General features: G+C 36.7%; 1 protein-coding gene across 1 annotated transcript; it reads left to right on the top strand.

Annotated features, from left to right (window-relative positions):
* Nucleotides 1-167: 167 nt before the first annotated feature.
* pi4k2b (phosphatidylinositol 4-kinase type 2 beta) lies at nucleotides 168-13,298 on the top strand. Its single transcript, XM_056772108.1, has 10 exons — nucleotides 168-688; nucleotides 5,024-5,175; nucleotides 5,256-5,456; nucleotides 6,204-6,335; nucleotides 6,477-6,630; nucleotides 8,711-8,775; nucleotides 9,071-9,170; nucleotides 10,031-10,164; nucleotides 11,274-11,333; nucleotides 12,470-13,298. The coding sequence occupies exons 1-10, from the start codon at nucleotides 355-357 to the stop codon at nucleotides 12,641-12,643; spliced, it is 1,506 nt and encodes a 501-aa protein (XP_056628086.1). The 5' UTR covers nucleotides 168-354; the 3' UTR covers nucleotides 12,644-13,298.
* The last annotated feature ends 431 nt before the right edge of the window (nucleotides 13,299-13,729 follow it).

Below are 13,729 nucleotides of genomic sequence, written 5' to 3'. Positions count from 1 at the left end.
AAGATGAGACGTTTTATAAATAATTAATTTAAGTTTATATTAGACAATGGGCCCAAACTTAACAAAAATGTATTTTAAGTAAGTGGCTGACAGGGTTTATGGCCGGGGTCATGGTTACTGTCACTTTAAGAAACCTGTCGGACAGCGGTAAGAAGTGCGCATGCGTGCAGCATAGAGGAAGTCGGTAATGGTGACGAATGATGTGGACGTGAAGCAATCGAGAGCACCAGCGCGTATTCAAGAAAATATAGAAAGCTCCTAAAGAAATACACACAGCTATGTCGCGAGTTATACATCACATATTAGAAGTGTTTGAGTTTCTCTACTAGGAGACGGAATTAGTTCGCGTTAACGATGATGACAGAGTGCGATCCCGCCGACGGCGAGCCGGAGAAAGGCGGTGGAGATTTAACACCGGAGACGAACTTTCACCCGTCAGATGTGCCCGCGGTGTTATTTGAAAAAACCCGGCCCTCGCCTTCACTGGGACTGTCGCTGAACCCCGGAGCAGCTGTCCGAATCTCGGACTCGACGGAAAGCGTGCTGACGGAGCTAGAAGCGGACGGTTCCGGTGAAGATGCGCTTCTTTTGCCAGGACCTGCCGGAAATCTATCACCTCGAGCGGGCAGAGAGAAGAGGACGCGGATCAACAGATACAGCTCATCGTCTGATAATCCAGCGTCTCCAGGTGAGATGTGTGTGAGTTGGATGTGACCTTTTATAATCTCGTCATCATTTTGTCAGATGAACAGGAGTTTTAAGATTATTTTTCTTTACTCGCACGACAAAAGCAACAACTGCATTTTGTGTTTACTTGCATATCAAAGGGCGTTATTTTGGTTGTGTTGCTTTAATTTCGTTATTATGTTTCACTGACAAGGTTTAAAACTAGTCCCATACTCAAATAAATTTTGAGTTTTCTCAATCAAAAATAACTTTCCCTGAGATATTTAAAAATATCTCAGTGCCATTGTTTTGTCTCAAGATGCAGGCAAGTGATGTTTTTCATCAAAAGGACTTTTATTACAATATAATAATAAATTAAATAGCATAAACTAACTAATGCAAAGTCCTGATTTGGGCTAAGCCCTGTATATGAACCAGGGCCTATGTGCAATATATTTTGATATGAGTAATATATATATATATATATATATATATATTTAATATACTTCCTGTTTCCATTTAATTCACACATGTAACTAGCCCAAATATCACTAATTAAACACATGACCACGCCTTTTAGTTAAAGGTGACGTTAGCCACGCCCTACTTATGTCACACAGTTTGCGTAGTTTTGTTTTATAATCTTAATTCTAATTGGTAAAGAACTCGCAAGAGACCAGGCTGCGTTAGTTTCCATAGCAACCGCGCGTGTTCTCAATCTTGGACGGAGCAGTTAGAAAAACATCATCTAATGTGCCTTGGGGCACACTCAAAAGACTTAAATAGAAAGAAACCGGTTTGGTTTTGTCTCCTCCCTTTCAAGTAATTCATGTTGAAGAATCATAAATATTCTACAAATGTCCCAAATTACACTTCATTTTAGCGGGTTTATCTCTGAGCAGAAAGAAAAGAAGAACACGTTACTGTTTACACTTTTCATTTACATGCACTTTGAACCCAAGACACACGTGTACATGTGACATCATAGCAGCTGCTGGGAAATCTAGAGAAGTCTTGCCTGTTTCTTTATCTGGAATGTGTCATCACTCCAGGTGACGTTGTAGACACGTGATTATTATTAGGCAATGAAAAGTCATGAGAGGCTCAAAGTGGATAAGTCTGAGCGCAAATAGCTGCTATATGACAAAGACTTGTTTATTTTTACATTCAGTTAAAGGGATACTTCACCCGAAAATGAAAATACTGTCGTCATTTAATCGCCTTCGAACTGTTCCAAACTGTATAAATGTCTTTGTTCTGATGAAAGCAGAGAAAGATATTTGGAAGAATGCTAACAGTGAGGGAAATAAGTATTTGATCCCCTGCTGATTTAGTAAGTTTGCCTGCTTGCAAAGAAATGATGGATCTATCATTTTTATAGAGGTTTATATTAACTGATAGAGAGAGGAAATATTTGATATAAAGGTTATAAATTGTTTGACTTTGCAGTCAGTGAAATAAGTATTTGATCCCCTACCAACTAGAAGAATTCTGGCTCCACAGTTTGGTTATGTGCCTATATGGACCACAGATTAGTCCTGTCACTTTTAAAAAATTACTATATAAAAACTATAAAAGATGCCTGCCAACAGACTCTGTATCTTCCATTCAACCTCTCCACCACCATGGTGAAGACCAAATAGGTTTAAAAGGATGTCAGGGACAAGATTGTAGAAACCTTGAATAGGCTACAGACAGAGCTTGTAGAGAAGGAGGCAGCTGTTGGTGCGATTCTTTTGAAATACAAAATTAGTATCAAATGCCCTTGTTCTGGAGATCCCTGCAAGATTTCCCCCAATGGAGTAAAGATGATCATGAGAAAGGTTAAAGATCAGCCCAGAACTACACGGAAGAAGCTTGTTATTGATTTCAAGACAATTGGGACCACAGTTGGCAAGCAAACCATTGGTAACACACTATGCCGCAATAGATTGAAATCCTGAAGCAGGCTCAATGGAAGTTTGATAATGAACATCTAAATGATTCAGAAAAGGCTTTGGTGAAAGTGCTGGCACTGCTGTGAGACCAAAATTGACTCCTGTGTTTGGAGGGAGAGAAATGTTGACTATGACCCCAAGAACACCATCCCTACAGAGAAACACAATCTTGGAAACATTATGCTTTAGGGCTTTTTATCTCTGCTACGGTCACAGAATGACTTCACCGCATTGAGGGGCTGAGGGACAGTCCAGTGTACTGTAAAATCTTGGTCAAGAACCTACTCCCCTTAAATAGATCACTGAAGATGGGTGGTGGATGTGCCAATAAAATGACAAAGACCTTTTTGGCAAGCAGAAAGTTATGTTTTGATTAGAGGATAAAGTAAAGAGGATGCTTGTTTCAAAGTCATCATTTGTCATTTTAAATATAGCAATAAATAGGGTACCGTGGACCGTATACCTAGGTATTATCGTACAGTGAGATTTTTATATTGTTACATCCCTAGTATTGACATATGATACAAATATATAGTATAAATGAAAATATTATGTAAATAAAGAGTTGCCACTTCCCTTCAGTTCTAGACAACCATTAAGTCATTGTGTTTTACTGAAACATTGGAGTAAACTGAATGTGAGTATAAATAAATGCTTAAACGATAAAAACTTAAGTTGTCATGTGTCAACTCTTCTAGAGGCATAATTTGAAGCTATTATTTCCAAAAAAATGTTATACAAAAATCATTTAGCTGAAAATAAAAAACACTTTTTTTAACCTTGGGGTCATTGAATATATTGTCAGGGCAAGTACAAATCTGAGCCATAATCTTGAATGGGCCAGCAGGAAAACATCCTTAGAGTTGATCCCTGCTGAGAGAGGGGAAAGTGCACTTGCCCTCTGCTAAATGTTTAATGGCCATCAGAGAGGCGTCTCGCTGTGTCTAATGGACTCTCACATTCACCCAGAGACCATCATCTAAGAGTGCATGTGTTGTACCTTTAAGAGCTTGCGTGGGCCAGTTTTTTGTGGTTGTTGTACAGCTGTATGTGCATTCAGTTTATATAACTGCACCTTTGGATCGTAGATCTTAAAGAATAAATGTCAATATTTTCTATCCTTCGTGGAAATCTCAACCCTCATGTGACCCCAGGGTTAAAGACAGGGCAAGTTTGAACGTTGTGCATGAAGTGCTCTGTTTTAATAAGAAACAGACCATTTTTGACTCGAGTTGGGATAGTGACTGCATCATCTGATCTCATCATCACATGGGTGTGTGTGTGTTTCTCTTTCTTACTTGCTTGCAGAACTCCAATGCATGTAGCAACATTCATTAGATATTTTTCATCAACATTGAGCATATCATGAGATGTATAACTTTTCCGTGATCTTTTGAATTAAGTATTGTGAGCATTATGACATCACAATACCAAACAACTCAAAACTTCTGCCCTAATACAACAAAAAGTTTGTTAAAACTTTTTAGACTGAGCGCCAAACATGAATGCATCCAAAAAACGTATAGCTTACTATGGGACCTCGTAGATGAAATAAAAAGGTATATTCACTCCCAAATTAAAGTTCGGTCATTTATTCACCTTTGTGTTGTTCAAAACCTTTAAATGTGAAAGACAAAATAATACATTATCTGTGGTTCTGTGTCCAAATAGTGGAAGTAAATTGGCGCCTATTTGATGTTTGGTTCCCAAACTTCTTAAAAATATATTTTGTTTTGTAGAAAGTAAGTCATACAGGTGGTCGAGTAAATGATGACAGGAATTTTATTTTTGGGTAAACTATCCCTTAAGGAACAAGTCAGAATCATCTTTTCATTGTTCTTTCTCATATTAAGGCGACATGTTGTATTTCCCGCTCAATGCATGTTTTTCTGTTGCACAATTTGACAAAATAAGCAAAATATTTATCAGAACCCGTGTCAAGAAACTGAAAACCTTGCATTTGCTTGTCTTGCAGATGACATGCTTTGATATTAAACCTTTCATCTTACGCATGTCAGGTTTTTTCCCGCTGCGTTTTGCATCCCATGATCAAAAATGCCCAGCGGTCTTTCAATTTTTATCTTTTTGAACAGTCAGAACAGGAAGGCACCATTTTTAAAGGCTGGTTTTCAAACAGTAAACTGTTTGACTGAATCGCACAGACACAAGTGATTTGAGCTTTGAAGGTCTAATTTCTAAGAGTATGTTTTAATTTGTATCTAGGAAATTGGCCTTGAGTTGCTTTTTCACCCCGTGATGGAAATTATTAAAAGAAAATCCTTCTCCAGAACATTTGAGGTGCTCTGTGGTCTTTTGCGATGAGAGATTTTACACATACATTTGCATATTCACAAGTCCAATAAACTCCTGCGTAGTGAGATACAAATCAGTCTCTTATGTGCTTATGTTTGTTCTTATAGGGAATAGTAGTGGAGATTTCAACCATTTCCCAGAGGACCCCGAATTTGGAGAGATTATTCAAAGGGCAGAGCAAGCAATCGAAAGTGGCGTTTTTCCCGAACGTATCTCGCAAGGATCCAGCGGAAGCTACTTCGTGAAGGATCCAAAGGGGGTGTGTTTGAGAACTTGAAACAATGAAGTTCATAGAGAGATGGATAGATCGTTGATTTATGCCTGTATGTTTCTTTTCAGAAAATCATTGGTGTGTTTAAGCCAAAATCAGAAGAGCCTTATGGTCACTTAAACCCTAAATGGACCAAATACTTCCATAAAGTCTGCTGCCCGTGCTGTTTCGGCCGCGGTTGCCTCATCCCTAACCAGGGCTACCTCTCTGAGGCGGCTGCCTCGCTCGTTGACCAAAAACTAGGCTTGGGAGTTGTACCAAAAACAAAGGTAAGGACAGGTGTTATAAAAGCCACGTTGGCATTATAGTGGTTTAAAGTCGGCATGAAATGAAAATTAGAATGGTGAATTGTTCTGCATCGTGATGCATTTCTGAGTGAAACAGCTTTTGAAATTATGAAAAATGTTGGTGGGAATTTCATCTGGAATTAATTGGATCGTCATAAGTGGGATGCCAGGCCAATGGACACGGGTAATTATAGTTTAAAGTAGGGATGCACAGTAAATTATCGTCCATATCGGTCTAGGCCGCTAAATGGTCATTTTGAGTGTTATCGGTATTGGCCGATAATAAAATTTAGGCGGAAAAAAATATAACGATAAACTATGAATCATTTTCTCTGGTTAAATCACTTCAGCTGCACACTACTCACAGTTAAAACCCAGTACAATACTGTGGTTCTGTATAGAATAACTATCATTTGTTTATAAACGTAAATAAACATACCAGATTTTTTTTAAGTTAAAGAATCTTTAATTAGTGTAAAGTGCTTGGTACATGATTTTCTGGGAAAAAGAGAACTTAATGTTTTCTGCAGTGAATGTTTTAGTCTATATGTATTTAGTAATATTTAGATACAATATATCGATTATCGGCTTCCAGTGTTAAATAATCGCTTATCGCCAACACTTGTTCTTTTATTTCATGGTGACTTCAAAATGTTTATCACATCTCTTGAAATCAAGCATTTGTAACTGAAGTTTTTGAATGAATATTCTCTTATCTTTCCCTTCCAGGTTGTTTCTTTGGCCAGCGAGACGTTCCACTATAGTGCGATTGACCGTGCCAAATCCCGTGGTAAAAAATATGCACTGGAGAAAGTCCCCAAAGTGGGTCGTCGGTTTCACAGAGTTGGTCTTCCTCCAAAGGTGAAGCTTCCCCTCGTAATAAAACATCCCCTTTGTTTGAACCACTGATATCAACTATTTCAATGCTAAATTTTCGGTCATGATTTCAGTTTCATTCTGTTGTCTTTATAATGCCTCACTGGCTGTTTCTCTCTTGTGCAGGTGGGCTCATTTCAGTTGTTTGTGGAGGGCTACCACGAAGCAGACTACTGGCTGAGGAAGTTTGAGGCGGAGCCTCTACCAGAGAACATGAGGAAACGGCTTCAGTCTCAGTTTGAGAGACTCGTAGTACTGGATTACGTCATCAGAAACACGGGTATGAAACCATGATGTTGCCATGGTTACCGTTGTTTTCTCCTTGTTTTCTTAAAGGAATAGTTCATCCAAAAATGTTAATTCTGTGATCTTTTACTCACCCTCAAGATGCTCCAAAACTGTATTATAATCTTTGCTCTGTTGAACACAAACAGAGATATTTTGAAGAATGTGGAAAACTAGTTTTTGGGCACCATTGACAACCATAGTAGATTTATTTCCCTACTATGGATGTCTATGGTGCCCCATATTTGGTTACAAACATTCTTCCAAATATCTTTCTTTATGATCAGCAGAACAACAAACTTCACACAGCCTTGGAACAACTTGAGGGTGAGTAAATAAAGACAGATTTTTTTCATTTTTGGGTGAACTATCCCTTTAATTTCCAACGAGCCTGTTTGTGTTACAAATAGGAATGATACCTCAAATTGAATAGCTTGTTGAAGAAAGGTATGCTGTTCTTTTTGTTTGGGATTTTTTTATCCATCTATTGGACGGTTGAACAGATAAAGAAAAAAACACATAGGTTTACAGTAAAGGAAGAACCCAAACCATATTCTAATGGACAATAATATATATATATATATAGACACTTGAGGAGCGGCTCTTTAGACTTAGTAGTCAACCAATCAGAACCCTCCTAGTAACTGCATAGAAACCTGATAAGACCTTGGCATCATAGCATCATAACAGTTCCCTGACAACCAACCCATTGCACACCAGCTTTGTGTTGCCAAGTTTTTACACTGACATCTCCTGTAGTGAATGTAAAAATCTAGTTAATCATGAATTTATGGATGTACAATAGTTGGTATTTGGAGATTTTGAAGTTCTGTATTCTGTTAAGCAGCGCTTGACATTAAGCATTTTCATGTGATTGTCCGTCGGACAAGTTAATTTGTCATTCACTTGTCCGAGTACAAAAATGACTTGTTCAAAGATAAAAAAAAATATATTTCATATGAATTATAATATTATATAATCGATATAATTTTGGGGGATTTAGATTGTTCAAGTTTGCTTCTAAGCATTTTAACTAGTTTCCGCTTTGGCCTCCTGAATTTGGTTATGCCTACTCTCCGTCACTGCTATAAAACAAAGGCAAGCAGTAATTATTATTATTAGTGTTAAGTTCTAGAGAGGTTTAAAGTTTGATAGCACAGGCAGAAATTTGCAAGTAGTTCATTATGAATAGGCAGATAACTGACAAAAGACATTAATGTACCCTACAGATGGATAAATTAGGCCCATATCATTTTTAGATTCCCTCAATTTGTTTTAATATTTCTAAGTTCTGTGTTTTTCCTTTTTTACTATAAAATAGTGGTATATTTCTCCACATAAGTTACTGTAGTAAACTTTAGTATTTACTATGGCAAACTGCAGTAAATTCTCTACTGTATTGTTATCGAACTTTACTATAGTATACAGTGTTTATCAATTTGCTACAAGAGTACTTCAATGTTCAATAGGAAATACACTACAGTATTTTTTGTCTGAGTGTTCAATTTAACAGGACTTTTATTTGACGGGAATTTGGGAAGACACGTGTTTGCAGATAGCTTTACTCAAACAGTAAAATGATTGTAAAATAAACTCTCACTGCAACTCTGGAGATGAAGTTCATGTGTTCATATCCTCACACAGGGCAGACACAGAGTTGTATGTTTAACTGTGCACATAATTCACTCAGACACGCAGAACAGCCAGATGACATTTAATAACAGCATTATGGGTCCGCATGGATTATTGTCACACACAAACAAGCACAACCACAACAAACACACAGCTCTGTCCAATATACAAATTGTTATTATTCTACATACATGGCGCACTGCTTTTTTTTAAGTTACTTGTCCGGTCGGACAAGTAAAATTCTCTTTCACTTGCCCATACAAAACATTCACTTGTCCCGGACAGGCCTGTGTCGAGCCCTGTGTAAAGTAATGTTTTTGTTTAGCAAAGTCACTTCCACCTCCTTTATTTATGTTCATGTCGCAAGCAAAAATGTGGCATGTATGCATATTGTTATCCGTGCCTTTGTAAAAGAAATCTGATCTCTCATTCGTCTTCTTTAGACAGAGGAAACGATAACTGGTTGATCAAGTACGAGAAGCCGGGCGATGGTGAATTGGCAGAGAAGGTGAGCTGCGAGATATTTATAGTTTGCTCTGTTTACAGTGCTGGGAAGTTCAAAGTGAAATGCTGCGACTGAGAAGCGGGTCTGCTGTAATGGAATCAAAACTGCTTCTCCCACGTACATAGGAAATTACTTTATAGATCATACGTCAAACATAAGACTTCAGGATTGAGCTGGTTCCATTCGCAGTATTGCTTGATTACATTGCTTCTGGGTTTTTGCTGTTGACGTAATTACATTGTCTTCCCATCATAAATAAAGGCTGAGTTTCAATTTTGTTTTACTTGTCTGTGTTTAGGAATCTGATTGGACGGACTCAAAAGACTCTGCCATTATGATAGCAGCCATAGATAACGGTTTGGCCTTCCCTTTTAAACACCCTGATGAGTGGAGAGCGTGTAAGAATGAGTTTTTCTTAATTTATGCTTTTTTCAAAGTGACGTTTAGTATATCATTATATGTGTTCCCTAGGGATTGAAATCTTGATGTTTGAATTGCTCATCTAATGTACAGTCCTACGAGATTTACAGTACCGGTTACATACACCTTTTTTCTGTTGCTTAATGTAAGCGGTGCGAACCCTGGGGAACATGCAATACTTAAAAAACGTAGATTGACTTTACTGTAAGGCACTTGGCATAAAGCTTTCAAATGCATAAATGTCATCTGTCATTTTTACCATAAGAAAATAGTCATCAAAACTATGAAATAACACATTTGGGAATTATGTTTGCCATCATTTTCAGACTTTGTGAACTGGTGGAGTGTAAATATCACCCTTAAAGGGATAGTTCACCCAAAAATGAAAGTTCTGTCATGAAGTACTCACCTTCAAGTCTGTGTTAAGTCTTCAAAATCTGTATAAATTTCATTGTTTGGTTGAACACAAAGAAAGATATTTGGAAGAATGTTAGAATCTTAGATTTCTGGGCCACTATTGCCTACTGTAGAATGAATTATTTATGTCCATTTCTTTATCTGTTTGACACAAAATGAGATATTTTGAGGAATTTAGGAGAGCAAACCGTTCTGGGGCACCTTTGACTACCTTTTATTTCTTTTCCTATGGTAGTCAATGGTGCCTTGTATACCTCAGTTGCTAACATTTTCTAAATATCTTTCTTTGTGTTAAACGGAACAAAAATTGTAAAGGTTAAGAACATATGAGGTTGTGTAATCCATAATTGATAATGTGGTCCGTCTTGCATCTTCATGATGGTTGTATTAGTGTGATTTTTCTCTGTATGCGCATGCACAGATCCGTTCCACTGGGCTTGGTTGCCTCAGGCCAAAGTGTCCTTTTCCCAAGAGACCAGAGACCTGGTGCTCTCGCGCATCTCCGACATGAACTTTGTACAGGACCTCTGTGAGGACCTTTATGAGATGTTCAAGGTGGGAGATCTCACTGACTCAACCTGTGATTTGCTGTTTATCTGCATGCAATAAGTCGATTTTAACCTGTGCAATCGTAATTTGGAATATCCAGAACCTTTTATTGTATAAAACTTAAAATATCAAGGTTATATCTACGTTCGCTACACTATATTGGATGGTAAATCACACAAAAATGACCGTGGCTGGGTTTTTACAGACAGGGTCACATTTTTTGAGGTACTTGAATTCTTATTGAAATTTGTTTCAGAAGTTGTGCTTCATTAGCAATGGTGCTTTAAAGAAGGAAGTTCATGGACTTCACATTGAGGATGTTAAAACACACTGATACAATCTCAAAATTCATTTTCTTTTAGTGCCATTGCTAATAATATTAAACCTTAAACGAACAAGACCACAATGACAAACCTAAATTGGTTGTTGAACCAACTAGTTAACATCCTGACTCATTTTAATAACACGTTAGATAATATTATGTGGTCTCTTTATAACCTGCCTCATTAGTTTGCAACGCAAGATGTCCTGGACAGATGGAAATTTAAAGCTGCGGAAAAAATTAATAGACCATTTTAAAAATTATTTTCAGTTTTTTCTGAATGTGTTTAGGTAAAATGATCATATTTTTCATTCTGTGAACTACAAACAATATTTCTCCCATATTAAAACATTCTATTTGCAGAACTGAAAATGGGAGAAACAGGTCAAAAATCACAGAATACCCTCTGTATTTTTTAGACCTATAATACTGCAAAGAAAAACAAGTTCATATTCACTTTGACAGTAACCGTAATATTTGTACATGTATTTAGGAAAAGTTCAAAAATATTTTTTATGTGATAACCTGGATTTTAATTACAGTTTTCATGTGTCTTGTCATGCTGTCAGTCTTTCACATTGCTGTTGAATGACTTTGTCACTCCTGAGGTTTGTTGGACTGGAATGGCCACAATACATCTATACATGCTGATTAAATGAAATTTGAAATGGTCTCTTAATTTTTTCTGTGGCTGTACATACTTGAAATAGTTACCATAGATACACAGACAGACAGATAGAGATATTGTCCAATATAAATAAATGTCATATTAATAACACTTGTTTTCTTTCAGACCGATAAAGGTTTTGACAAACCCATGTTTGAGAAACAGATGTCCGTTATGAGAGGCCAGGTATGTCTATATAATCAGAGATGATTTTTTTCTTACTCTGTGTGCTACAGAAATAGCTTCTCGTTTTTTTCCCTTTCACACTAAATTCTCAAGCTTTATCACTATGAAACATTCACAGTTAGCTTAGATTAATACACCCAGCCAGGCAGCTATTTTCAGCTTATCGCAGCTGAAACGCAGAACCGGATTTAGAACAGAAATTGTACAGTGCCAAGTAAGAGATCTCATCCTGTAGCATTATCGGTCAACGTCTGTGTCTCTTAGGCAGAAAACTCTATTAATGTAGCAGCAGTATTAATACCGCACTGACTGTATTTAATCCTGTGTTGTCACACTGTATTTGCTGTTGATAACGTGACCTTCAGAGTTGTTTGAGCTAGAGACGGAGTGTGTTGACAGGGTGTGTCAACGGTTCCTGCTACTTAATAGTTGTTATTCACGAGGTGCTTGTAGTTTGTTAGATCTGGAGATTGTTGCTTGTTAGATCTGGAAATATGTATTGTCTGTAATGATTGCAAATTTAACAGTACTCAAAACATACATGCTGACAGTATTAATAGTTTTTTATATTGTTATTTTGGACAGACATGATTTTGTGTATTATTTTTCAGATTTTCAGAAATTTATAGAGATCTTAAAAACAAATTTCTGCCATTACTTTAACTTTTAAAATATTTTTTGCACACTTGTTTGCAGAGTTATTATAGTTTACAACTTAGTTTTATTAAGTTCATATTTTAATTTTTTTTCATATTTTAAATCATTTTTTATGTTAGTTTTAGTTAAATATTAAGCAATTTTGTTATCCTTTTGTCATTGTATTATTCATTTGTTATTTTTTTTACGTTGCTATATAAGATATATTAGTTTTCATTTAAGTTTTGTTTATTTTTTTAATTTAAGTGTTTTTATCTTATTTCAGTTATTTTAAGGATAATAATTTTTAGGATAATATTTGCTTGATTTCGATAAACAAAAGCTTTCAAAGTTTTATATACGTAGACTTAAATGACCCTGCTTGTATGTTTTAATGGTGCAAGCAAGGAAAGTAGTTTGTTGACTTAACTGACCATTGAAATTTCTCACCTTGACCATATTGATGGTCAATGACACATATGCCTTTTTCTGTTGGTTAGATCCTGAATCTGACCCAGGCATTGAAGGACGGGAAGAGCCCCATCCAGTTAGTCCAGATGCCTCGTGTGGTGGTGGAAAGGAGTCGCGGGGGAGCACAAGGTCGTGTGGTTCAGCTGGGCAATGCGTTCACCCAGACCTTTCACTGCAAGAGACCTTTCTTCACCTCTTGGTAAAAAGGTTCAAACGAGAAAATTTGAGATGGGGTCAGAAGGATGTTTTATAGACGCACTGGGAGGAAGACTTTCTGATAAAGACTTCATAAAAGACTTTTAAAGGCAGTCCCGAGGTCTGTTGTGGAGAATCTGAGGCCTTTTTCCCCCTCCAGATCCTTTTCCCAGAATTCTCTTCAGCTTACTTTGGCTGTCAGGCGGCACCGAGTCGGAATGTCAAAAGGGACTTAATAGTTCATCGAGAGGTTTTGTGTGGTAATGGCCTTTCTTAACTGCCAATTATTTTATAAGCTTAAATAGATATATTATAAATTAAGGACGATGCATTTACACAAATTTAAACTTGAAAATAATTGCTTGAATGTTCCTTGCAAGTTTACATTTTACACTTCTGAGAACATTTCATCATCAAGGAATATTGGTGGCCTTGATATTTAAAATGATGAATGTATTATTATGGAACAGAATGCTGTAACAGTACAAATATACATTGTTCAATTCGGGGTGCTTCTGTAGCCCCTCTTAAAATATTAATTCCAAATGTTTTTTTTTCATACAACCTGTGTATGCTTCTTGTTCTTTTCTCATGAGCGGATGTTTAGGTAGAGGTGTATATTTAAAATAAAGTGAATACAAAATAAAGCTTTGAAACTGGTAAGCTTGTTGTATTTCACTTATATATTGATGTTTTCTATGTTGGCATGAACTGTGATTATAGTTCACATTGCAGATATGAATCTGTAAGAAAATGCTTAAACTCAGACTGTTCTTCACCTTAGTGCTAGTCGTTTATTATTCATGGGGTGAATTTGTTTGAATCAGCGATGCACCTATGAACTTCATGCATTTTTGATATGTGTCTTAATAGACATATCATGTACATTTGTACATTTGATTTAAATTGATTATAGACTGTTTTTCCAATCTGCCTGGTTAAGTAATTGATTCACCTTAAGAAAATGACTCCATAACAAATCTTAAGATAAATGAGCTGTCGGTAATTTCAAGACACCTATATTGCGTTTGCCCCCCAAAAGGCATGGATTGTTTTTAAAACTGGCAACTTATTACCGTCTTTAAAACTGCAAG

This window comes from Triplophysa dalaica, chromosome 2 (genome assembly GCF_015846415.1).
Source record: "Triplophysa dalaica isolate WHDGS20190420 chromosome 2, ASM1584641v1, whole genome shotgun sequence".
NCBI lineage: Eukaryota > Metazoa > Chordata > Actinopteri > Cypriniformes > Nemacheilidae > Triplophysa > Triplophysa dalaica.
Note: the sequence above shows the minus strand (reverse complement) of the source record. Positions and strands in the feature narration are given on the sequence as shown.